This window comes from Xenopus tropicalis, chromosome 7 (genome assembly GCF_000004195.4).
Source record: "Xenopus tropicalis strain Nigerian chromosome 7, UCB_Xtro_10.0, whole genome shotgun sequence".
Taxonomy (NCBI): Eukaryota; Metazoa; Chordata; class Amphibia; order Anura; family Pipidae; genus Xenopus; species Xenopus tropicalis.
Window position 1 is genome coordinate 46,068,968 of NC_030683.2, and position 24,290 is coordinate 46,093,257.

General features: G+C 40.9%; 1 protein-coding gene across 3 annotated transcripts; it reads left to right on the top strand.

Moving 5' to 3' along the window:
* Positions 1 to 1,388: 1,388 nt before the first annotated feature.
* On the top strand, positions 1,389 to 23,881 carry psap (prosaposin (variant Gaucher disease and variant metachromatic leukodystrophy)). Of its 3 annotated transcripts, XM_031905114.1 has the most exons (15): positions 1,389 to 1,764; positions 9,944 to 10,077; positions 12,173 to 12,247; positions 12,641 to 12,766; positions 12,926 to 13,120; positions 13,690 to 13,830; positions 15,686 to 15,742; positions 16,180 to 16,185; positions 16,786 to 16,905; positions 17,691 to 17,789; positions 19,385 to 19,571; positions 19,849 to 20,012; positions 20,952 to 21,032; positions 21,116 to 21,220; positions 22,546 to 23,881. In XM_031905114.1, the coding sequence occupies exons 1-15, from the start codon at positions 1,725 to 1,727 to the stop codon at positions 22,579 to 22,581; spliced, it is 1,566 nt and encodes a 521-aa protein (XP_031760974.1). In that variant the 5' UTR covers positions 1,389 to 1,724; the 3' UTR covers positions 22,582 to 23,881.
* The last annotated feature ends 409 nt before the right edge of the window (positions 23,882 to 24,290 follow it).

Genomic DNA, 24,290 nt, shown 5'->3' on the forward strand with positions numbered 1-24,290 from the left:
CGACACACGCACCCACCCTCTTCACCGACACACGCACCCACCCTCCCCACCGACACACGCACCCACCCTCCCCAACGACACACGCACCCACCCTCTTCACCGACACACGCACCCACCCTCTTCACCGACACACGCACCCACCCTCTTCACCGACACACGCACCCACCCTCCCCAACGACACACGCACCCACCCTCTTCACCGACACACGCACCCACCCTCCCACCCTCTTCACCGACACACGCACCCACCCTCCCACCCTCTTCACCGACACATGCACCCACCCTCTTCACCGACACACGCACCCACCCTCCCACCCTCTTCACCGACACACGCACCCACCCTCTTCACCGACACACGCACCCACCCTCCCACCCTCTTCACCGACACACGCACCCACCCTCTTCACCGACACACCCTCCCACCCTCTTCACCGACACACGCATCCACCCTCCCACCCTCTTCACCGACACACGCACCCTCCCACCCTCTTCACCGACACACGCACCCACCCTCCCACCCTCTTCACCGACACACGCACCCACCCTCCCACCCTCTTCACCGACACACGCACCCACCCTCTCACCGACACACGCACCCACCCTCCCGCCCAGTCGCCGACACACGCACCCACCCTCCCGCCGACACACGCACCCACCCTCCCGCCCAGTCGCCGACACACGCTAGCAACCCTCCCGCCCAGTCACCGACATGCGCACCCATCCTCCCGCCCAGTCACCGACACGCGCACCCATCCTCCCGCCCAGTCACCGACACGCGCACCCATCCTCCCACCCAGTCGCCGACACACGCTAGCAACCCTCCCGCCCAGTCACCGGCACGCGCACCCATCCTCCCGCCCAGTCACCGACACGCGCACCCATCCTCCCGCCCAGTTGCCGACACACGTTAGCAACCATCCCGCCCAGTCACCGACACGCGCACCCATCCTCCCGCCCAGTCACCGACACGCGCACCCATCCTCCCGCCCAGTCACCGACGCGCGCACCCATCCTCCCACCCAGTCATGTGACATGCGGGCACTAAATACTACAGGGGCAACAAGGTCATAGGACTGTATAAATGGGTAACTAACATAATGATTCCTGTTATAATTGTTTACTGAGTAGCATGCAACTACAGAAGCAGCACCCTGGCCTTTCAGCTGGGCACAAACGCCTGAGCTTAGTTGGCTCCTAATAAAGATTTGACCGTAGGGTAAGAATATGATACGGACTTTAATACTCTACTAAACACGTCGGCGTGATATAAACATATACCCACAAACTCGTTCTGTTTACCAGGGGTCACATGATCTCATACGTGCTTACGCACCAGTGGAATACAACCCTTCTCAGGTTCCCAGTAACAAGCTATAGTTGTACATTTATTTCAGTATTGAGGTGGAGGTTGAGCTGGACGAGCGTGTGTCTGTGTTAACGCGAAAAGAACTCTTGCAGAGCTACAAGGCAACAATATGTCTTATTTCTCTCTCACCGAAAACAAATGATTTTTAAATCACAGGACATGGCGACTCGCATAAACAAAACGCTCTGTCCCAAACACACCCACCCTCCTTCTACGTCACACGGCTCCGCCCCCATTTACTTTGTTGCGCTGAGTAACGTTCAGCTGACCAGTGGGCGTGGCTGTGCATATTAGCAACCTACGCGAAGCTGCCGGGCTAGTCAGTCAGTCAGGTGACTCGTTCTACAGAAGGTTCGCCATGAAGCAGTTCGCTGTGTTGGTCTGTGCTTTGGCAGTGGGTAAGAAAGTTATGTATTAATACTTGGCCCTGAGTAAGATAGATTAAATATATACTAGGCCCCAATTATGAGCATGCTTCGCGGTACTGCAGTTCTTACTAGCTTCAGCAGCCAAGTTTCTTCAAGGGTTGATGGGAATGGTAGTACTTCCGCTGATCTTCCCTGAAAAAAAAGCTGCGATGCTTCGTTATGGTCGATGCCTTTATCATTGGCCATTGTACTGGCGGGTTTGTGGTTTTGTTGGGCATTTGTGCCTAGTCATGCCTCAGAGGCCGCCGGTGTTTATGTACAGAGTTGTCCTTTAGATGCCTGCCATCAAGCGATTGGATGCAAGTTGTAGTCCTGCTTTTGGTCTGGGACCGACGGGCACCTATATTCCTTCCTAAATGAACTGCAATATACTTATAAATACTGGGAACTGCTGTGTTATACCCCGGGCTGTGTGACTGGATAACGAAAAATATATTTATACACCCATGTATATCGCCAATACTACTGCTGCAATCTGCGTATTGAGAGCCGCTGGGAATTCTGGGGCTTGTAGTTCAGCAACAGCTAAAGGGTTGCGACATTGTCACATGTTGTTTGCTGGTTACCATAGTCTGTAGGCACTCCCTGACCTTGTAATGATTTCTGTTGTTGTGCTAAATATACGCTATTTACATGTCAAGCACACTTCAAGTAATCATTTATTTATAGCCAGTGCAGGGGCCATTATGGTACACACAGTGTCTTTTTAATGCTGATTATTTTCTTATCCTTTTCCTAGCATGGCAATTTTCTCTTTTGTAATATTTAGTGCCAAGGAAACTCAAGATTTTATTAGGCAAACAAATTCACACTGACTGCTGTGTGTTATTGTATATATGTGCCACCTCTAAAAAGGCCTATGCGCCAAGTTTGGGGATTGTATGCTTTTTTGTTGTTGGTTTTTGTAACTGGTAAATGCTTGTGTACTTTGTACAGTGAGAAAGTTGATTTATTGTGTGAGATATGAGAGAGTTTGGTTGAGAGCTTGGCAGCTATTGATATATTGTCGTGAAATGTAGAATACATAGTATGATATTGTGACTGTATTGAGTCAGCAAATTCACTTCTAACAAGGCCATTCATTTAGTAACGACCAAAATACATTTTTGTTTGAAAGTAAAGTTAACGTGATACTTATTCCATTTATTCTTATTAGTTTTGTTTTTTAGGTTTAAGTAATCTTAAATCTGGTGCAGTATAATATTTATTTCCCTTCCCCTGCAGCTTTCCAGCCCCAAACAATTTTTAGTCATCTGTTACATAAAGAATCATAGCTTGATTGCAGGAATCTTTAGCAATATGGCCCATAGGGCGAATCTGAGCACTGCAAAACTGCCTCCGTTAACGTCTATGTGAATCACTTCATGTTATCGCTATCGTCAGAGTAGTTTTGGTTTGAATGTGCAAAAAGAGCTATATTTTGAGGTGAACACGTATTTCCCTGACCCTAGAATTAAGGAAATGCATATGTTAGCAGTTTAATTGTTTAAATGTTTAAATGTTTTTTTCTCATAGGTATTATGGTCACAACATAGGTTGTTGTCTTGCCATATTATCTTTGCATATTATCTCCATGCTTATCCTCTTAGATTCCTATGTTCCTAGCCATAGCTCTGATGACACTGGGCTGTGCACTGCTTTCTCCAGGTACTATTTGGTAACAGCCCATAACAACAAGTTTGGTTTTTTCTTTTAGTAGATCGGAGAGTGTTGCTAGTGTGCAAAGTTTGTGTTCATAGGCAAAACAAAAAGAAAACATTTGCAAGACATAGTTTCATGTATTTCCAGTAAAAAGGTTAACAGTTATGTTTTTAAAACTCACCTGTTATATGGAAATTCCCCAACTACCACCCCCACTCCCCAGGTAAACATGACTTTCAATCATTTGGTTAGGTAAGAATATTGAGCAATGCTCAATTCAGAGTAGGGGTTAACTCCATACACACAGTGTGAAAGTGCACCTAGTAATCAGATGTAATAGACTGGCACCCTGCTGGTTATTCAGAGTAATGTAGATTTCTCTGCTGATTTGCTGAAGAGTACAGTGTATAAGTTGTATTGTTGTACAGTGTCCTATCTTGCATATGTCACAGAACACCCTAGGAATCGGATAAGGTTTGCTTTGATCATTTCTGTGCCTAACCCATTTTTGTACATTTCCATGGAGCCCAGAAATGTAAATTCATCCTAGTGTAGCTTTTGATTTGCTTGCATTGTGTACATTAAAAATATACATAGAAAAAGCTGAGAACAAAAGTATTCTTTACACCATGCCTTATATGTTACACCCACTCCATTGCGGCGACTTATGGGCCCCACAGACAATTTTTTTGTGTTGATATTATGCAGACTCTGAATGATGCCAGAACTAATGGTACGAACAGTGGCATACTGAAATAGGCAATGTTATAGGTTTAAATCAGTATGTTCTTGTTTTCTGTAAGCTTGTGATTAGTTAAAGAACTACCAGAGGTGCGGGGGGTGGGCTGATCACACCCGCACACCCTCCAGATGCTCGTGCTAATGCAAGTCAGAAGTTTGCATCAGTTTGCAACAAAAAGTTGTGTCCAGAGGGAGTTGGGGGGCCTGGCTGCATGGCCTGCACTCGGGCCTTGTCAGTACTAGTTACATTACTGCCTCTAACTATTGATGGCACGTTTAAAACTAAAACGTTTAGGTATTTTACTTTCCTGCTGCATCAGCAATGGCTTAAATGTAGGGCTTGAAATTGGGGCAAAGATTTTTTAGGCTGGGGACAATAGGGCTCACACAGATGCCATTTTAACACAGCGCCAGAAATGATGTAGTTGCCACTCCCAAAATTTGGGGACAATTACATCAGGTTCATCAAAAAATTGCACTTTGAACACAGCTTTAAAGTAATAAATGAGCCTTAATTAGTAAACTTTTTAAGCAGTTACCATTGAGCCCAATGGAGGATACCTTGAGTTTATGAAAGACCCCTAAATGTGTACGTGCTAACTATAAATGCTCTGTGCTGATTGGTATATGCCAAAGCTGTTGGATATAGTTACATATGTTTCTGGCCTGTGTACTTGCTTATCTATGTTTGCTTATCTAGATTAGTCCTTGAAAGTGCTTAAGTACTGGTTTGACTTTAGAATCATGAGTGGATGAGTACTTGTAGCCAGGAGTGGTCTTGTTCATACTGTAAAGTGAAAGCAGAACCTGCGTGAAATAAAAAGTCCCTTTTATGCAAAGTGTCAATTCAGTGTAGCAGGCAAGGCTTGCATCATGTGTAAATCCCAAATCTGGGATTTACAAGGGAAAAAGAAAGGGGAAAGAAATCTATAAACACTTATGGTGCCAAGTGTTCTAATGAATGAATGGATGATGATGATGATAATAATAATAATATTTTCGCATACTTGATACCCCCATCCAGTTCTCCTGTTTGCTGAAAACTGCACATGCACCGGATACTCCTGTAGAGCAGCATGTCGCTTCTTCCTTGTTCTGATAGGGAGCGCATTACAGTGAATTAACTCAAACCAGGGCCACACAATATGATTTGCTTCTGCCCCTTCTGACCCTGGTCCAGTGCAGTTTTCAGCAAAGTGGAGCACTGGCATTGGGTATTGTGTAAAATATTTTTCATTAAGATTATACTGTAAGAGCCCGCTAAGGGTTATGGGTCTACTCTATAGGGACTACCAAGATTATACATTCCTCCTATGGCTCAAATTCATTTAAACCTCCAGTGAAAGCAATTGTAAGCCGCACTTTTTAACTGGCTGACATTCACAGGGCTAAGAATAACCACTTTTGTTATCGGCCTTCGAGAAATGTATATAAAAGAAAGATTTTGCTCCTCCTGAGGCAGGGATCTGTAGACCTACAGTATTTCATATATATCAGTAATAGAGATTGAATACAAATGTTGCACAAAACTATGAGTGAAATAAGAGCAGTCTGGGTGCCAGACGGAGTATTACTTGCCTTTTACCAGCTTAACAGCTCTAAACTCTAACAAATGATTTGTTTAAACCTTTTGAGAAGTGTATTCTTCATTTTTATTTGAGATTTTCTTATTGCAGCACTGCCCACAAAGGTAGGAAAAATGCCAGGGCTAAGTGCCACCCTCCCATATCACACTATTCTTGATAGGTTTAGGTGATTCTTGACCCAAACCTACTGTCAACAATGTTACCCACCACTGTAATTCAGTTTCAGTCTGTGTATGATGGATGGGCAGCCGCTAAGTGGATACAAGTTTGTATTAAAAGTTTACTTTCTGCATTATATTAAAATAGGGAAAACAAGTCCTAGGCTGCTATGGGTATGTGAGACAAGGTGCATAGCCTGCTGCTGTTTAAATTGACCGTATACCCACTTTCCGACATTAGTTCAATTAATAGGGCTTGTGCTATACATTTGCCTGTTATTAAGAAACGTGTTTGCAAAGTAGCACAGTGAAAAAATCCAGCAATCCACTGAGGAGCCCTCTGTATATATAAACCCTCTTACCCAACCCCCCCCCCCCCCCTCGTTATACAGAGGTGTCTCAGTGGAGTGCTGGCTAGATTTTACTGCGCTCTTAAGGACAGGAAGTAGAATATGACTTTACTTTCAATTTCAGATTTTTCCACGTTTAACCGTTTTACTGCCAACGACATATAGGATATGTTGTGGCAGAAAAAGGGTGTAACTGCCAACGACATGTCTCATATGGCCCCCCTGGGCAACGAGCCAGGGGGGCTGTCATGTTGGTCCCGCCCCGCGATCGCGATTGCTTCCTTCTTCCCCCCCCCCCCCTCCCCACTCAGTGTGCAAAAGTTGATTTGGCAGGCAAGAAATCCATATGCGCTATTTTCATTTTGGGGTCAGTACGTACCGCAGACTTCGGTATATCTATGCATATTGGGCATCAAACTGTTCAGTAGACCTTAAGTGTTTCTATTTGGGGTGATTTGCCTTTGTATGCAAGAAATTGTGTGAGATAAATGCGACAAACTGCAACATTTTTAGGCGATTTTCTGAAATGTCATAGAAACCAATAACTTTGGGAAAGCTTTACAGATTGGTACTTTGGTGTAGAAAGGACTCTTTACCCTTGTTGGATTTGTCAGATTGTGTACTTTCCAAAACTGTGTTGTTTTTTTTTGGGGTCTCTGTTTAGTTAGGGGGTGTTACAGCACATAATACATTGACAGGGGGCTCTGTGTGCAAAAGCCGAGTTGGCAGGTGAGAAATCCATATGCGCTATTTTTATTTTGGAATCAATATATACCACGGACGTTGGTATATCTATGCATATTGGGCATCAAACTGTTCATTAGGCCTCTGGTGTTCCTATTTGGGGTAATTTGCCTTTGTATGCAAGAAATTGTGTGAGATAAATGCGGCAAATTGCAACATTGTTATGCGATTTTCTGAAATGTCATAAAAATCTGCAAACTTAGGAAAGCTTTATGGCTTGGTACTTTAGAGCAAAAAGAAATGTGTACCCATTATAGATTTCGGGGGACTGTGTACTTTCCAAAAATATATGGCTTTCTGGGGTGAGTGTACTTTTTTGTAGCATTATCCCACATAAAGGATGTAAATGGTTTGATTTTGCAGGAGCTAAAATGATTGATCATATGAGGTATGTTCACATTGGGGCCCCTACATGCCACATACTTAGGTAAACCTATACATATTGGACATCAAACTGTTCAGTGGACCCCTAGCGTTCATATTTTAGGTGTTTTATTTGGTTACTTTATGACCTGTAGGAGATAAGATACTATAGACTGGAAGCTTTGAAACTATTTTTCTTTTTAAATTTCACAAATTTTGATAAAAACCAATAACTTTAGGAAAGCATTGCTACTTGATAGTTTGGAGTAGACAGACAGTTGTGTTTCTCCTGGATTCCCCAGAATCTGTTCTTTCCAAAAATGTATAATTTTCTGGGATAAACCTTCTGTTAGTGGAATTTTTGTCCTTGAAACTAAAGTACGCAGCTTTCTGGAGCAGTGCTTTGGAAATTTGGTAGTGTACTGCTGGGAGTTTTTGACCTACAGTGGCTTGCAAAAGTATTCGGCCCCCTTGAATGTTTCCACATTTTGTCACATTACAGCCACAAACATGAATCAATTTTATTGGAATTCCATGTGAAAGACCAATACAAAGTGGTGTACACGTGAGAAGTGGAACGAAAATCATATATGATTCCAAATATTTTTTACAAATAAATAACTGCAAAGTGGGGTGTGCATAATTATTCAGCCCCCTGAGTCAATACTTTGTAGAACCACCTTTTGCTGCAATTACAGCTGCCAGTCTCTACCAGCTTTGCACATCTAGAGACTGAAATCCTTGCCCATTCTTCTTTGCAAAACAGCTCCAGCTCAGTCAGATTAGATGGACAGCGTTTGTGAACAGCAGTTTTCAGATATTGCCACAGATTCTCGATTGGATTTAGATCTGGACTTTGACTGGGCCATTCTAACCATTCCATTGTTGCCCTGGCTTTATGTTTAGGGTCATTGTCCTGCTGGAAGGTGAACCTCCGCCCCAGTCTCAAGTCTTTTGCAGACTCCAAGAGGTTTTCTTCCAAGATTGCCCTGTATTTGGCTCCATCCATCTTCCCATCAACTCTGACCAGCTTCCCTGTCCCTGCTGAAGAGAAGCCCCCCCAGAGCATGATGCTGCCACCACCATATCTGACAGTGGGGATGGTGTGTTCAGAGTGATGAGCAGTGTTAGTTTTCCGCCACACATAGCGTTTTGCATTTTTGCCAAAAAGTTCCGTTTTGGTCTCATCTGACCAGAGCACCTTCTTCCACATGTTTGCTGTGTCCCCCACATGGCTTGTGGCAAACTGCAAACGGGACTTTTTATGGTTTTCTGTTAACAATGGCTTTCTTCTTGCCACTCTTCCATAAATGCCAACTTTGTGCAGTGCACAACTAATAGTTGTCCTATGGACAGATTCCCCCACCTGAGCTGTAGATCTCTGCAGCTCGTCCAGAGTCACCATGGGCCTCTTGGCTGCATTTCTGATCAGCGCTCTCCTTGTTCGGCCTGTGAGTTTAGGTGGACGGCCTTGTCTTGGTAGGTTTACAGTTGTGCCATACTCCTTCCATTTCTGAATAATTGCTTGAACAGTGCTCCGTGGGATGTTCAAGGCTTTGGAAATCTTTTTGTAGCCTAAGCCTGCTTTAAATTTCTCAATAACTTTATCCCTGACCTGTCTGGTGTGTTCTTTGGACTTCATGGTGTTGTTGCTCCCAATATTCTCTTAGACAACCTCTGAGGCCGTCACAGAGCAGCTGTATTTGTACCGACATTAGATTACACGAATATGTATTGGTCTTTCACGTGGAATTCCAATAAAATTGATTCATGTTTGTGGCTGTAATGTGACAAAATGTGTAAAAGTTCAAGGGGGCCGAATACTTTTGCAAGCCACTGTATAAGTGAGAAACCTCCATAAGGGCTCTGGCACACGGGGAGATTAGCCGCACGCGACAAATCTCCCTGTTCGCGGGCGTCTAAGTTCCCCGAGTTGCCATCCCACCGACGAAAATGTAAGTCGCCGGTGGGATGGCATACGCAGCGGCGCGATTTTGGCAAATTTCCGAAAAGCCTCGCGAGGCAACTTTGGCCATTTGCCGAAATCGCCTGTGCGGCACGTGCCATCCCACCGGCGACTTACATTTTCGACGGTGGGATGGCAATGCGGGGAGATTTGTCGCCCGAGACACGAGATTTGTCGAGGGCAACTAATCTCCCTGTGTGCCAGAGCCCTAAAACTAATATATTTGGTATTGGCACGTTCAGGAGACATGGGACTTTCCAAATCAGTTGTATATTCGTGTATAAAATTTTTGTTTCTAGTACGTGTGCTTATATAATGGAAAATTAGATTTTTTATTTTTTTTTTCATTTTTAGAGGTCTCTAAATGTCTATCTTGTTACAGAATTGGAATTACACAAATTCTACCATATTTTGAAAGCTTAGGTTGTCCTGATTAAAACGATATATTGTTTTCCTGGGTAAACTAAGTCCCCCCGAGGAAAGGCCCTGAAAGTGAAACGGTGCAAAATGTTCAAGAACTGTCTGGCAATACAAGTTCCGCTTTGACCAGAACGGCTGGCAGTGAAAGGGTTGATGCATAAGCTTTATTGTCTTTTTCAGTTACAGCCACTCCTTTGTTTGGAACAGAGCAATGTGCCAAGGGCCCTGAAGTCTGGTGTGAGAATTTGAGGACTGCTGACCAGTGTGGTGCAGTGAAACACTGCCAGCAAACTGTCTGGAACAAGCCCACCGTGGTATGAAATTTTTCTTTGACATGACATTAGATTCAAAAATGTTTTGAATCTAATGTTTTAAAAATGTTTTTTTTCCTCTTTGTTAATCTGTCAGGTGGGTTCCCAAGCTATGTTCTCTAATCATCTTTGCAGGGGTGTTATCTAAGCCATAAGCAGTAGATCTGCAGGTTATACAGTCCTGACCAACTCCCAGATTTTTATCTGTTAAAAATTATTATTATTATTACAAGTTTTAGCGCGCTTTTGTTTTTTTTTATTATAAGCAGTTTTTTTGTTTTTTTATGCATTGGATTTAGTTTTTGACAATTTATAGCTTTTAAAAAATTTTGCACCGTTACAAAGTTATGGCTAATTATGGAAGCAGCCCCCATCCCCCACCCTCCAGAATCTCTGGCTCCCTGGTCTGCGTCAGTGACGCAGAAATATGCAAGTGACAGAGTGAAAGCTGATTTGCTGTGGCATGTCATGAGGCCACACCCCTCAACAGCACACCTGTGCAAAGGGAAAGTAAAGGAGCTGGGCTGGGTGCTGATTTGTAAATATAATGGTAAAGCAGCTTGTTATTTCTAGTATAAAAATGGTAAAGCAGCTTGTTATTTCTAGTATAAGTAATTCTTATGCAACTGGACTTGCTAAGTAATCATTGAAGACCTTTCACTACTCATCCGAGCAGCTTTTTCAGTTCAACTGACTGGTATGGGAAGTCCTCAGGATATGAACTCTTCCACTAATCCACTCTTCCAGCCATTGCGATTGGATTAGTGGAAGTTTTTATGCTGAGCACTTCCCATACCAGTCAGTTGAATTTAAAGGAACAGTAACACCAAAAAAGTGTGTAAAAGTAACTAAAATATAATGTGCTGCTGCCCTGCACTGGTAAAAGTTGTGTGTTTACTTCAGAAAGTCTACTATAATTTATATAAATAAGCTGCTGTGTAGCCATGGAGGCAGCCATTCAAAGGAGAAAAGGCACAGGCACATAGCAGATAACAGATAAAACACTATTCTATTCTACAGAGCTTATCCGTTATCTGCTGTGTAACCTGTGCCTTTTCTCCTTTTTTCCAGCTTGAATGGCTGCCCCGTGGCTACACAGCAGCTTATTATATAAATTATAGTAGTGTTACTGTAGCAAACACACCAGTTTTACCAGTGCAGGGCAACAGTGCATTATATTTTTATTACTTTAAAGCTCTTTCATTTGTTGGTGTCACTGTTCCTTTAACCTGCTCTGATGAGTAGGGAAACATCTTTAGATTTACTTATACTAAATATACCATGATCTAGATGAATGAAAATCTTCATAGTCATACAGCTTATTTATAAGCTTATAAGTGAGTGAGAAAGAGTAAGACAATGTAAGAGTGAATTTTTAGACTACTTTCAAAGGAAAGATGGGCAGGTGGGGGCTGAATTTTAGATGTCAGTGAAGAATGGGTGGACCAGTCCCATCCCTCTTTGTTCAGAACACAAGCTGCCTGTCAGAACTTAGACAAGTTAAGCAGATTCACAATATTTCCCCTAACTAAAAGTGAAAGCAGATACTAGAGTATAGCTACTATCTTGAAAGTCGGTTATGTGAATTTGTGGTCCTATGTGAATGTTTTCAGTCAGTGCTCCAACGTTTGGTCAGGGTTAGAAAGTACGTTCATCCTAAATCCTACACTAACTGACTTCAACTGGACCTTGTGGTGTATTTAGGGGAGGAAATTGTTATTCTCTTTATTCATTCTGGCTTTCAGAATGAGCACCCGCGACTTTAACCCACACCAAGGGCCTGCCCCATAGTTTGACAATGCATTCCCTATATATTGTAAATAACTTATTCACAACTCGTTCATCATTTGTCCCCTGTAATGTTTTTATCGTGATCTTTACTGGACTTTTCATTTCCTTTCCGCATCCATTTTCTTCTCTCCTTTTTTTTTTTTTTTTTTTTTTTTTTTCCATAATAAAAATATAAGGATATTATAAGTCACTGAGGAGTTCATAACTCGAAGGGGTACATTATTTTTTTTTTTTGTTTTAATTTTATTTAATTACATCCACCTATTTTAATTCTGAATGATGTTTGCTTTTGATCTTTGTTTTGCAGAAAGCTCTGCCATGCGACATGTGCAAGGAGGTAATAACAGTGGTGGGCAACTTCCTGAAGGACAATATGACACAGGTATGTATGCTGTCAGTGATGCACTATGCCTTGCAAGTATGTTTTGTCTGTTATAAATTACATACAAGCATAAATACAATTTTTTTCATTATGGAGTAAGTTAAGTTACTGTTAGGCTTTGAATGATAGATTCTAGGGATTTTTTTTTTTTTTTTTGCCTGGCTTTAGTTCTTAACCAAGGGCCAGTGTGTCTTACACACTGCAGAAGTAAAATAATTATCTCTAATGCTGATAATTTAGTGCTTAATAAGAAAACTTTTTCAATATTAGAAGCACCTTTTGTTTTGGTCTGTCAGATGAACATATGAAATATTATATAAAGTTACTGCAATGCAAAATATCTGTAGAGTTAAGGATTATCAAACCCAGCAGTAACTGGTTGTTGTTTTTCAGGGTGAAATTAAGGATTATTTAAATAAAATGTGTGACCTGTTGCCTGATCCTGGTTTGAGTGCAACCTGCAAGCAAGAATTGAGTGAATACTTCCCGATTGTCTTGAATATGCTTGAGCAAGAGCTGGTAAGCAACATAACCTGAGAGCTTGGTGAAACCTATGCTGAAACTTTATTACTTGTTGCACTCATATTAATATCTCGTATTATGCCCCAGACTGACCTGTCTTTGCTGTATTTATAGTAATGCACCGTGCCAAAGGAAAAAATCTTCCTTGTCTTTCAGAGTAATCCTGGTGTGCTATGTTCTGCCCTTGGTTTATGCACATCTCTTCAACGTCATCTGGCAAGCCTAAAACATCCCAAACAACTACTAACTAATGAAATACCAGATGTGGATGCTTCAAAACTGGTTTATCCATACATTGTTAATGTCCCTCAACTCCTCAATCCCCAAGAGGAGACTTTCAAGGAGCCCAAGGTATTTTTAATTATGGAAATTCAGTTTAGCTGACATGCACAATATACTTGGAGATTGAAATAATTTGAGCCATAATGGTCTGTTTATGAACAAGATGCAAGTGTGTCGAGTGAAATTTTTTTACTTCTCATTTTAATGATGTGAATCAAACTGCGGCAGCTTGTTTACTTAAAGGAGAAGTACACCCCCCCCCCCGCCAGCTATAAAAGCCCCCTTAACTGGCCTGCCTTGAACCCCCCCCCACCTCTCCCTCATTGCATACTCTGTAACTTAAAAAACTGCCCCTATTGCAAACCCCAACCTAAAAATGCAGAGCAGCGCAGCTGTGTACCTGGGTGCCATCTTCTGTTCAATCGTAGAAGCTTATGGTCTCACCACCGACACGAACCCTGCGCAATTGAAGTTGATTTCCTGATAGCCTTGTCTTATTTCTTTTAATTGTCTGGACATCTGGTAAAGCATTTGTGAATCATTTTAATCCTGCTAAAAGGAATCCCATTACTTGATGTTAGAAATCTATGTAAGAAATTGGCATACAGTTTAACTGCTTATAATTTTTCTTTGCTCAGACTGGGGATATCTGCAACGACTGTTTAAAGTTAGTTTCTGATGTGCAAGATGCCCTCCGAAGCAATGCTTCATTTTCAAAGAATCTGGTGGACCATGCTTTGCATGAATGTGAGCTGCTGGATCCTGGCATGGCAGAAATGGTATACTTCTCATTTTTAACTCTGCTAAGGCATCTTCAATGCATTATATCAGTGCTGTCCAACTGGCGACCCCCCTCTGTGTGGCCGCCCCACCTGTCTGGCTGCTTTGATGGCTTACCTTTGAGTAAGATTTAAATGGTATCAGTACTGGGATTAACTGACCCCCTGCATGGTTCTCGCCTCAGATTCAGGCTGTAATCCCCTGTACTGTTCACAGTTTTTAATCCCTGCATTGTTCACCCCTGCAGTGTTCACACCTCAGGCTCAGGCTGTAATCACCCCCATTGTTCACCTGTTCACTCCTCAGACATTGTAGGTAGTGCCTTGTCTATGCTGCCTGTGTGTATGGCGCACACACAGGGAGCATAGGGTAGGTAGATTATGGCACATAGGCAGCATAGGGCAGGGAGGGTATGGCACAAACAGGTAGGGCAGGCAGTATGGCACACACAGGCAGCATAGGGCAGGGAGGGGCAGGCAGAGCATGGCACACACAGACAGCATAGGGCAGGCACATAGGCAGCATAGGGCGCAGGCAGAGTGCTGCCTGTGTGTGCCATGTGTTAGCAGTTGGAAATAGCCATTAAATGGTCCCTAAGGTGTGTAATTATGTGCTGGGTGTTGCTGTGCTATCCACAGGGGAGGAGGAATATGGATTTAAGGGTGTACATTTGCTTTTTTGCTGCATTACCACCATTGTCCTAAAATAGGTGTGGTTTGAAGTGGGTGTGGTTTAAAAAGGGGAGTGGTCAAAACTGGCTTCCATTAGCAGCCCTCCACCATGTATGCTAGAGAAATTCCGGCCCTCGGCACTGCAGAAGTTAGACAGCACTGCATTATATGAATGACCCCAGTACTAAAGTACATTCTTTTCCCATTTTTATGGACAATTTAGTGTTTAAAGGCAAGAGTAAAGTAACCAAAAAAAGCCGCCAGTTGTCCTCAGTGACAGAAGAACCAGATAATCAAACAGGTTTTGTACAAAAATTTCTCAACTCACCTAAGCAATTAGTTTGGTGTCCACACTCTTAGGAACCAGCTTAGTGTGAGCACTCCTCTTGAAACTTGTAGGGTTACTGTTTCTGGGGAGTATAAAATGCAGTGGGCAAATGCCAAAGGGATTAAGAGATTTTCAGTGGGTAACATGCTTGTCCTAATTTTTTTCTTTATGCCTGTAAGATTTAGATATCAGAATTTCAATTTTTAGAGACTTTGTAGTACATATTCATCCTCCCTTTTTTTTTTTTTTTTTTTTTTGTCGCCAAAACCTGGTGGTTTAATTTGAGTTACTGCAGTCTAAAACGACCACACCGTTGCCAATAAAAGCTACCAAATTGGTTCCCTGGGACTGAGTTGGCAGCTTGTGGACCTGTTAATGGGGACTCGCCTGCCTGCCTGACAAAGATCTTTACAACAATTGTTCAAATAACAATCAGCCATGTTAGAAAATCAAGGCAAGGACCACATTGATGCACTCCTTGCAGAGGGAAGATGTATATGAAAAGGCTGAGCTCGCTATATTGTTGGTGTCACACAGATGTTAGAGGCACAGGCATAATGCTCACTATAGCCAGTCTGCTGGTTCTTGGTCTGCTGTTACAATGAACTCTGGAGTGACTAGCAGTCACTGAATCTGGGCTAGCTACAGCAGATTTAGCCTCATTAGCTGACTTTGCTTTTGTGGTTCTTGTTTAAGATGGCCTGTCATCTCTGTTATGTACTGGGCTGTGCTCCCATTCACCTACTTACCAGTTGAAGGTTGCTAGTAGTAGCTATTGCTGTTTTCTGATCAGAAACCTTATTGCACATAATGTGGTTGACTTAAGGTAATTGTAATATTTCAATTCTCTTTTAGTGCAAGTCTTACATTAATCAGTTTTCTGATGTAGCCATACAAGTTCTACTACAAATGGTAAGTCTACAATAACATTTTTACTTACTAAACATTGTTGTGGTTTTTTTTTTGTTTTTGCTTGTACTGTACAGTGTTTAACTGCAGTTGGTGCACTTTTAATTTATGCATGCTATTTGGTAACATAAAATGCTTAATCTGTTTTTTTTTCTCTGTTTACTAAGCTGTCCTATATCTAAACTGAATCTATCATTTTTCTGCGTAGAATTCTGGCCGCTATACAGTGGCTCTTTTTTGCTTGCATTAACAAGCACTAATTTGAAAAAAAAAGATCAATACAGTGTGCTGGGTGTCAGTCTGGCCTTTCTTAGCTCAATGGGGAATGTAATATTTGTCAATGAATTATTTGCTGCTTGTTTATACGCTGATGTCAGTCTTTTTTGTTTTCTTCCTTTTTTCAAATCTGGCAAATTACTTTTTTTTTTGTTTACCATAAGGATCAGGTATGTGTGAAGCATGGTAGTGTGGTATGTTAATGTGTATTTCATCCCCGTTCTGTTTTTTAGCTTTTTGATGGTTCTAACTGACTAAAATCCTTGGCAGACCCAAGTTATCCATCCCTATTTTCAGTTTTGGTTTAAATATCAAATGAAAAAATCTGGATATATTTTAAGGGTCCCATTGACATTACATTTCTAATGTCACTTACCAAACAAACCAAACAAAGCTGAGTTGATGCAAGCATAATGCACTTTTATATTAATGTTTCAGTTTGAGGTTCTTGGGCTCTTGCTTCCTGTCAAAAAGCTTAGTTATAGAACGTTTATTGCTTTCCATCCTACATTCTTGTAGCTAAGTGCTAACTGTGGCAGTTCTTTCCCAATACTAAATGTGCAAGAAAATGATAAGTTGCCCTTATATAAAGGTTTGGGGTTTTTTTTTTTTTTTTTTTTTTTTATATAGGAGCAACTTATTTTTAAGCTTTTATCTTTTTATGTTTTCCTTCAGTTGCTCTACACTGGCTTTGCAACTAACTTTTTAAACAAATATCTAGACACACCCATTTTAGCAACTGTTTCTTAATTTTGCTTCTTTTATTGTAGCAACCAAAACAACTCTGTTCTATGGTGGGATTCTGTGACCAGGAAAAATCAACCCCTCTTCAAAACATTATCCCAGCTAAAACCCTTATTCCTGCAGCAAAGGTACAACCAGCTGTTAAAGTAAGTTTATATTGGGTTTTTTTCACTTGATATTGTATACACCTTGTTTTAGCTACAAAACACCCTCCCTTACAATATACACTTTTTATATAATGCATGTATCTTAATCATTTTTAAATATAATCATTACCTTCAACTACAGCAGGCCAAATATCCTGTGTAGGCTGGAAGTAGAGAAGGATGGAAAGGGAAAGTTGGGAAAGTTTCTCACCTGCACACCCAGGCCTCTCATTTTGTTTTACCCGGTGGGGTGTTGGCACCCTCACCAACATATGAAGCCAAAGGAAAATACCAGCACAGCGTGGCAATCACAAGCATGGACTTTAATTGGTGTATACCTTGCAGGACATTATCCTAATTGTGTGATGTCACTACCTGTTTGTGGCTTCACTGATTTCTGATGAAGAGCATTGCCCCTGAAATGTTAAATTTTTTTTTTCTACAAGGGGCAGATGCCTTGCTTGCAATTGCCAGGTTGTGCTGGTATTTTTATTTTGCTAGAAGTAGGGTAGAACTGCTGCATGTATCATTTTGGGGTTCTAAACCCTACCATCGTTAATCCATTTTCATGCTTTGTGTTGCTGTCTTGATACCTAGGGGCTAAATCACATAATGTGTAGAATATAAATGTCTTATTCATTACTAAGGGCTAGCATTACTGGAAAGGGATATTGTGCATGTGTATTCTGGAGACATGTAAAAAGAAGGCTGTGCAAAATAAAAAAAAAAAATGTTTACAAGATGCAACAACCTTATTACATTTTGAAGTTATTTTTTCTGTTTAGATCACCGAAAATCCTTTGGCTGGAAACGGTGTGTTTTGTGAAGTCTGTCAGCTTATGATCTCTCAAATTGAAAAACTTTTGGATAACAACAGAACAAAGGTAAGTATTTTAAATGCCACTGTATTTGTTTATTTTTTATGGAGTGACTTTCCATCTTGCAACAAGACAGATATAATACTTTAGTACTGTGTACCGCAACACAAGAAAATGGAACAGGTACCCTTTAAACAGGGCATGTACTCTGCTATGCAGAAACCCAAGATTAACTGCTGCTTTAATATACATTGTAAGAAAAATTTTGTAGAAAATTAACCCCCCCCACCCATGTCGCCTGCTCATCCAACAGAGTAAAGGTGGTTAAGAAATCTTTGCCTTTTGTGAAATTAAATTTTTTTTTTATTTACAACTGCTTGCACTTTTTATTCACTTCACTTAAAGGAGAAAGAGAGGCCAAAATGTTAGACACCCCCCAGTGACTTTTAGCGCTCTCACAGCTGCCCTGGGTTCGTGCAGTTTTCTCTTAACTGAAGCACCAGCCCGAGGTAGCTGCAAGAGCGTGATTCTCTTCCTTCCTTTTTGTCTTCGTGACAATTGCGCATGCGCAGTAGAGTGAAAACCTGAACTTTAATAAACAAGTCGGCTTTTCACTCTACTGCACATGCGCTGGCCCCGGAATTCGGAAGGAAAAGGGAACACTCATTTTCAGCTGTCCCGGGCTGGTGCGGTTTTCTCCTAACAGGGGCACCAGCCCGGGGTAAAAGGTAAGCGATTAAATCACTGAGGGGGTACCCCTAGTGATTTTTACCTTTCCTTCTCCTTTAAAAGTAGCTGAGAAGACATTTTACAGTTTCAACATGTGTATTTAGAACACTTTTCCCCAGGGCCAATTAATATGGCACTTTCATTATATATGGAGCAGAAAGCCCCTTTATCTTTATTTAATTCAACCCTGATCATTTGTTGTGTTAGAATATATTTTAGCCAGTTGCGTTGTGTGGTATTATCTGTTCACCCAGGTACTAAAAACACATTATTTAAAATTTGGTCAAAAACAGTGGCTATTTGGCTTGAGGGTTTTTGTTTTTATCCTACAGACTAAGGGGCCCATTTATAAAACCATGAAGTTTGTGTGGTTAAAAGCACTATTGGAAAAAAATTTGGATTGCAATCTGAAAGTCACAAAATTTTCAGATCCGAACAATCGTAAGCGGAGCGAAAACCTTTTCTGGCTTTGAAGCTATGATTTTTAAAATGTATGATTTTGGAAGCCTTCCATCAGACTCAATGGCACTCTACAGATCTAACCTGGCCAAAAGAAAGTCATGGTACCAAAGCTTGAATGAATTCCGAAATTGTCGTAGTCTTTGTAAAAAATACGACTTTTTCGTGGAAGTTAACGCAAACCATAAAGTAATTTTTACGATTATTTTTAACGATATCGCGGTCATTACGAAAAGGTCTAAATTAGAAAAAATATTTTTTTCTGAAGGAAAAAAAAAACCCCAAAAAAAGTTCTTACATAAATGGGCTCCTTAATGTCTCACTTTGGGTGACGTTACAGCAAATGAGTAGCAGGCCATTTTTTCTATTTGTATTTCTCTAATTTCTTATGTAGCCTGCTATGCTTTAGCAAGTTTCTAAATGATTATGCACTGGAGCACAAAGGCAAGGGGATTGCTTTGTTTTTATTGCAGGAGAACATAAAACACAGCCTGGAGAAAGTCTGCAAGCTTCTTCCTGCTGAATACTCCCAAAAGTGTGAGGACATCATAGAAGAGTACTATGATCCCCTGATTGAGCTGCTGGAACAGGAGGCGAATCCTCAATTCATTTGTACTACTCTAGGATACTGCAGTGCAAGAAGGAAGAACCTACAAAATGGTAATATGCTAAGGGGTATCCCTTTGCGCTAAAGACACAGTTTTGAATTATTTTTAAGCCATGTGACGCATTTCAATGTACCCAGTTTTCTTTCTATAAATGCACAGAGCTGCTGATCAGTTTCCAATGTATAGCAGCACTGGAAATATAAAGTTATCTGCTTATCATTCAAGATACTTCACATAAATGCATCCTGCTCATATTTCCTGCTGACTTTGCTGTACTGATATATTACAACTATAAAATGAAAATTATGTGTTTATTTTTGTTGGAACAGTAAAAATAAGTGCAGAGAAGGCTGCAGCTGGAGACTACTGCACTGTGTGCAAGATGATGATGAAATATGTAGACGAGCTTCTGGAGAAAAATGCCACTGAAATAAGGATCAAGAACTTTCTGTCTAGAGTCTGCAACTTTTTACCAGATTCCATGCAAGATGAGGTACATCATCACTTGACTCCCAGAATGCTCTGCTCTTATATTCTTTGGTCTTCTCATTTCCAATGAATAATCATTGGGGTAAAAATGAAACCTGGCTTTTATTAACTAGCCTTACAGTTTCTAACTCTTGCTACTGGCAACCCTTGGCACAAAAATAAGACATTTTGTATTTTACCATGTGAAATAGGTTTGTGTGCTTTTTGTTTGTGGCTCTTAAGCAGCTGGGTGTGTGACCTTGCCTATTTTGTAAACTGTTTTAAAGAGGAATTACGTTTGCCACCATTTGAATTTTGGATGTTCTGAACTGAGCCCTTCTCCCTGGCAAAGCAGGTGATGTTTGGGGAATGTACTGGTGGGCCCCGAGATTGGCTGAAATGCTTGTTATTAAGGGCAGAGTGCTATCCTGGCTTCAGATTTCAGGTTTCCAGATTGTCTGGTTCAAAACTTATAATAAAAACTTACAAAAGACTTATAGACATTTTTCTAAATGTACTTGCCATTGATAGGGTATATTTGCCTGCACTGTGTAGACTGGAGTCTTGGCTGGATGAGATCTTGGCTACTGTGTCTCCTTCCAGATTTGTCTGCTTTTTTGCCTTTTAATTTGGCTCAACCCCTAGCCTCTTAGCTTCTTCCATATCACATTCTTCAGTACTCCTTATTTTGTTTTCTATCCATACCTTCTTTTCCTTGTATCATTTTTGTCTGCCTCACTAACCTTTGAAGCCACTTGTCCAGGATATCCGCAGCATCTTTGCCTTAAATAATAGTTTGCTATTTCTCTATTGATTATAACAATTGTGTTTAATCCTGCAGCCATTGGTATATAGTAACAAGGAAATTGCCTCAGTTGTCCTTAAATGTAACGGTTATTTGTATAATTTCCAATGTGTCATATGGTATCGGAAACTGTTCATCTTATCTTTTGTTCCTTCTTAGTGTTCTGGGTTGGTCAATGAGTATGAGCCCTTGTTTGTTCAGTTGCTCCTGGAAGCACTGGATCCCTCGTTTATTTGCGCAGTAAGTCTGTCTGCCTTTACCTCTTGTGATAACCACAAATCCTTTATTGTAAAGTCATTTACATTTTTCCTTATCATACACAGAAACTGCACCTGTGCCAAAGTGAGAAGGTGCTTTTGGGAACAGAGAAATGCATGTGGGGCCCAAGCTATTGGTGCAAAGACATGGAAACTGCAGCAAATTGCAATGTAAGTAAAAGACTGGCCCTCCAGAAAAAATATGACCTAGTGTCTTGTTTCTTGGTATTGGTCCCCAAATGTTTTATAAGGTATAAGTTGGGGATGCTGTATTTGTTGTCCAGAAACACCTGCATATTCAAGGCTACAAAACTGTGTTGGCTTTATCTTCCCAAGAGACACTTTCAGTCTGTTGCTTGGAGACTGGGGAAGCTTTGCCTGGTTCACATTTAACTACAATGTGTTTGTTAAGCCACTTTTATTTCCTGAATTGAGCAAAACATTATTGAGCTTGTAAGGAGGGCCCTCCAGCCATTCCTACCTCATAAGGTTAATTGGCTGCAAAATCATTCTGTTAAAAGGATGCAGCTGTGGTCAGTGTTGTGCTAAGTGAGTGGCTTATAGTTAAAGGAACAGTAACGCCAAAAAATTGAAGTGTATAAAAGTAATTCGAATATAATGTACTGCTGCCCTGCACTGGTACAACTGGGGTGTCTTCCCCAGAAACTTATATAAACAAAGGTTGCTCTGTAGCCCCGGGTCAGCCATTCAAAGGAGAAAAGGCACAGGTTACATAGCAGATAACCTCTCTATAATACAATAGTGTTTGTGTTATCTGCTATGTAACCTGTGCTTTTTTCCAGTTTGAATGGCTGCCCCCGGGGCTACACAGCAGCGTATTTATTTAAACTATAGTAGCGTTACTGTAGCAAACACACAACTTTTACCTGTGCAGGGCAACAGTACATTATATTTTAATTAATTTTAAAAAAACTTTCATTTTTGGTGTTACTGTTCCTTTAAAGAATGACCAAACCCCTCCACTATTAGCTAGTTAAAGGGCAATTCTACTATTCCACTATAAATAAAGGTAAACTCTTCTTAAAAATGTCTTTTTATTGTATCTATTTGTAGACAGGGTGCAGACATCCTAAGCCATTGTTTTTAGTTCCTGCTAAATGGAAAGTACAGTCGCTTTAATGCATGCATGTGTTCTTGCGGACATGGTAAAACCTGCTTTTGCTGGGGTCTCTAGTCCTACGGGGCCTTCTTATATTTAATTTTTGTCCTTTTTAAAGAAATGCTTGGAAAGACCTATGTGTCACAATAAATGTGCACATATCGCCTTTGGAGAATAAGACTTCTAAAGTTCAAGCTATCGTTTGCCCAGGGCCTTTTTACCTTAGATCAGCGTTACATATAAAAACATAATAATTTTTTGGGCAGGACTGGCCATCATTCTAGGCCCCTCATCAAATGCTTTGTGCCGTTTGCAGGGAATACTTGCGAAGCTACAGTTTACATGAATCCTGTTCTAACCACCTTCTTTGTTTCAGGCTGTGGATCACTGCAGGCGCCACGTGTGGAACTAAAATCCCCCATCCTTGGGAAGATTCCTCCAGTGAAATAATGTGCCCTTTCTCAGTCAGCCCCCCAGATCTTTAGATTTTTTTTGCTTCTTGTATGGAGTTAAAATTCCTTATTTGTTGTATATATTTGTTAATCTTTAATGATTACAGATTGTGTAGGATATTTTAACAACATATTTTTAACATTCTGATATGTTTGGGTTTTTTGTTTTTTTTTTTTTTTGTATAAGCAGTGACTTCATTTTTGTCTGGTTCTCAAACGTTTTTCTCCCTCTTATAACCTGAAAAAAATCAAGTTCTTAGGTTGGTCTAATCTAGAACTTTTGTCACATAATGTGTATTTAGGGACAGATTTATCAAAGTGTGGAATTCGAGCTCATCACAGAAACTCCCCACTCTTCATTCCTATAGAATTTTTATAGGCATATTTATCAAATGATCAGCTCTAACTTTCACTTTACAAATATGCTCTAAAAATCCCATAGGAATGAATAGAGAGCATAGATGGATGAATTTTACTCTGGTACTTTCATAAATCTGCCCCTTAGTCTTTTAACAGGGTGCCCGGCCTGTATAATAAGATATTTCCCAAGGGAAGTTTATGTGGGTCTTGATTCTGCAAAGCCATAAACCTCTCTGATATGGATTAAAAGCAGCCAGGGTGCCTCAGAGCGGTACTCTAAGGGCAATGCCACACAGACCATTTGTCACCAAATGCCCCAAAGTACCCACGCATTGCTGCCCATTACAACTGCAGCCAGTATGTCAGTCAAATCACATGGAAATGCTTGAACTTTTGCACAATTATTTTACTGACAATTGTGTTTGGCAACAATCCGGGTATTTTGGGGCAATTTGTTGCCCATGCTGGTGGGGTGCCACTGCTTAATAACGCAGCATGATTTGCATGTATACCTATTGATTTGGTTAAGACATCTGTTATTAACTGCAACGTTTAGATTTTAATTTGAACAAATGTTCTGACTAATGAATTAATCATGGTTGTGAGATAACTGTAGCAAACACTGATCTTTCAGCAGCTGAGATGTCCTGGCATAAAACTGCAGCCTTCCTCCCGTAGGTGGTTACCATGCTCGCCTTGCTCTATTCATAATCTTGTATTGCACTTCCATATCAAGGCTGCCCTTCTTTCCTGAGACTGCACCTTTTATAGGAATAATATAAGAACTTACATTTATAGGGAACTAGATGAATAAATTAGGGTAAGAGGTTTCATGGATGTCTGTTTTTTTTCTCTTTAAAGCTGCTGTAATTGACAATAAAATACTTTAAAACCTTTAAACCATTTCAGTCTCCAGTTTTTGTGATAATAAATGTGTGTGTGTGTGTGTGTGTGTGTGTGTTTCCAGAGACTGTGGGTCTGTGTACTTACAATTCATTAGCCTTCTGTCCTGCCATGTGCAGATGTCGCACACTGGCTCCCAGTACTGACACCCTTCTATTAGGCTCCTACTTTACAATATTAAGAATATAATTTTCATTGTTGGTTTGCCTCAGTCTGCTGAGAAAATGGGGTGAGAACTCAAAGCTTTTTAATGCTTTTAGGAACAGTAAGTGTGTTTCACAAACAGCGTTCCCTCTGCCAGAACAAAAATGCCCAAGTATATACCAATATTACCAGTGACCATCGGCGCCAAATGCCATTAACTACAATAGCCTTTAACTGTTTGCATGCACGATCTTACCTGTAA

Coding starts and splice junctions, on each gene's coding strand:
- psap (XM_031905114.1), top strand. CDS start 1,725: ATGAAGCAGTTCGCTGTGTTGGTCTGTGCTTTGGCAGTGG. Junction 20,013..20,951: donor CAGATTCCATGCAAGATGAG/GTACATCATCAC, acceptor GTTCCTTCTTAG/TGTTCTGGGTTGGTCAATGA. Junction 21,033..21,115: donor ATCCCTCGTTTATTTGCGCA/GTAAGTCTGTCT, acceptor TATCATACACAG/AAACTGCACCTGTGCCAAAG.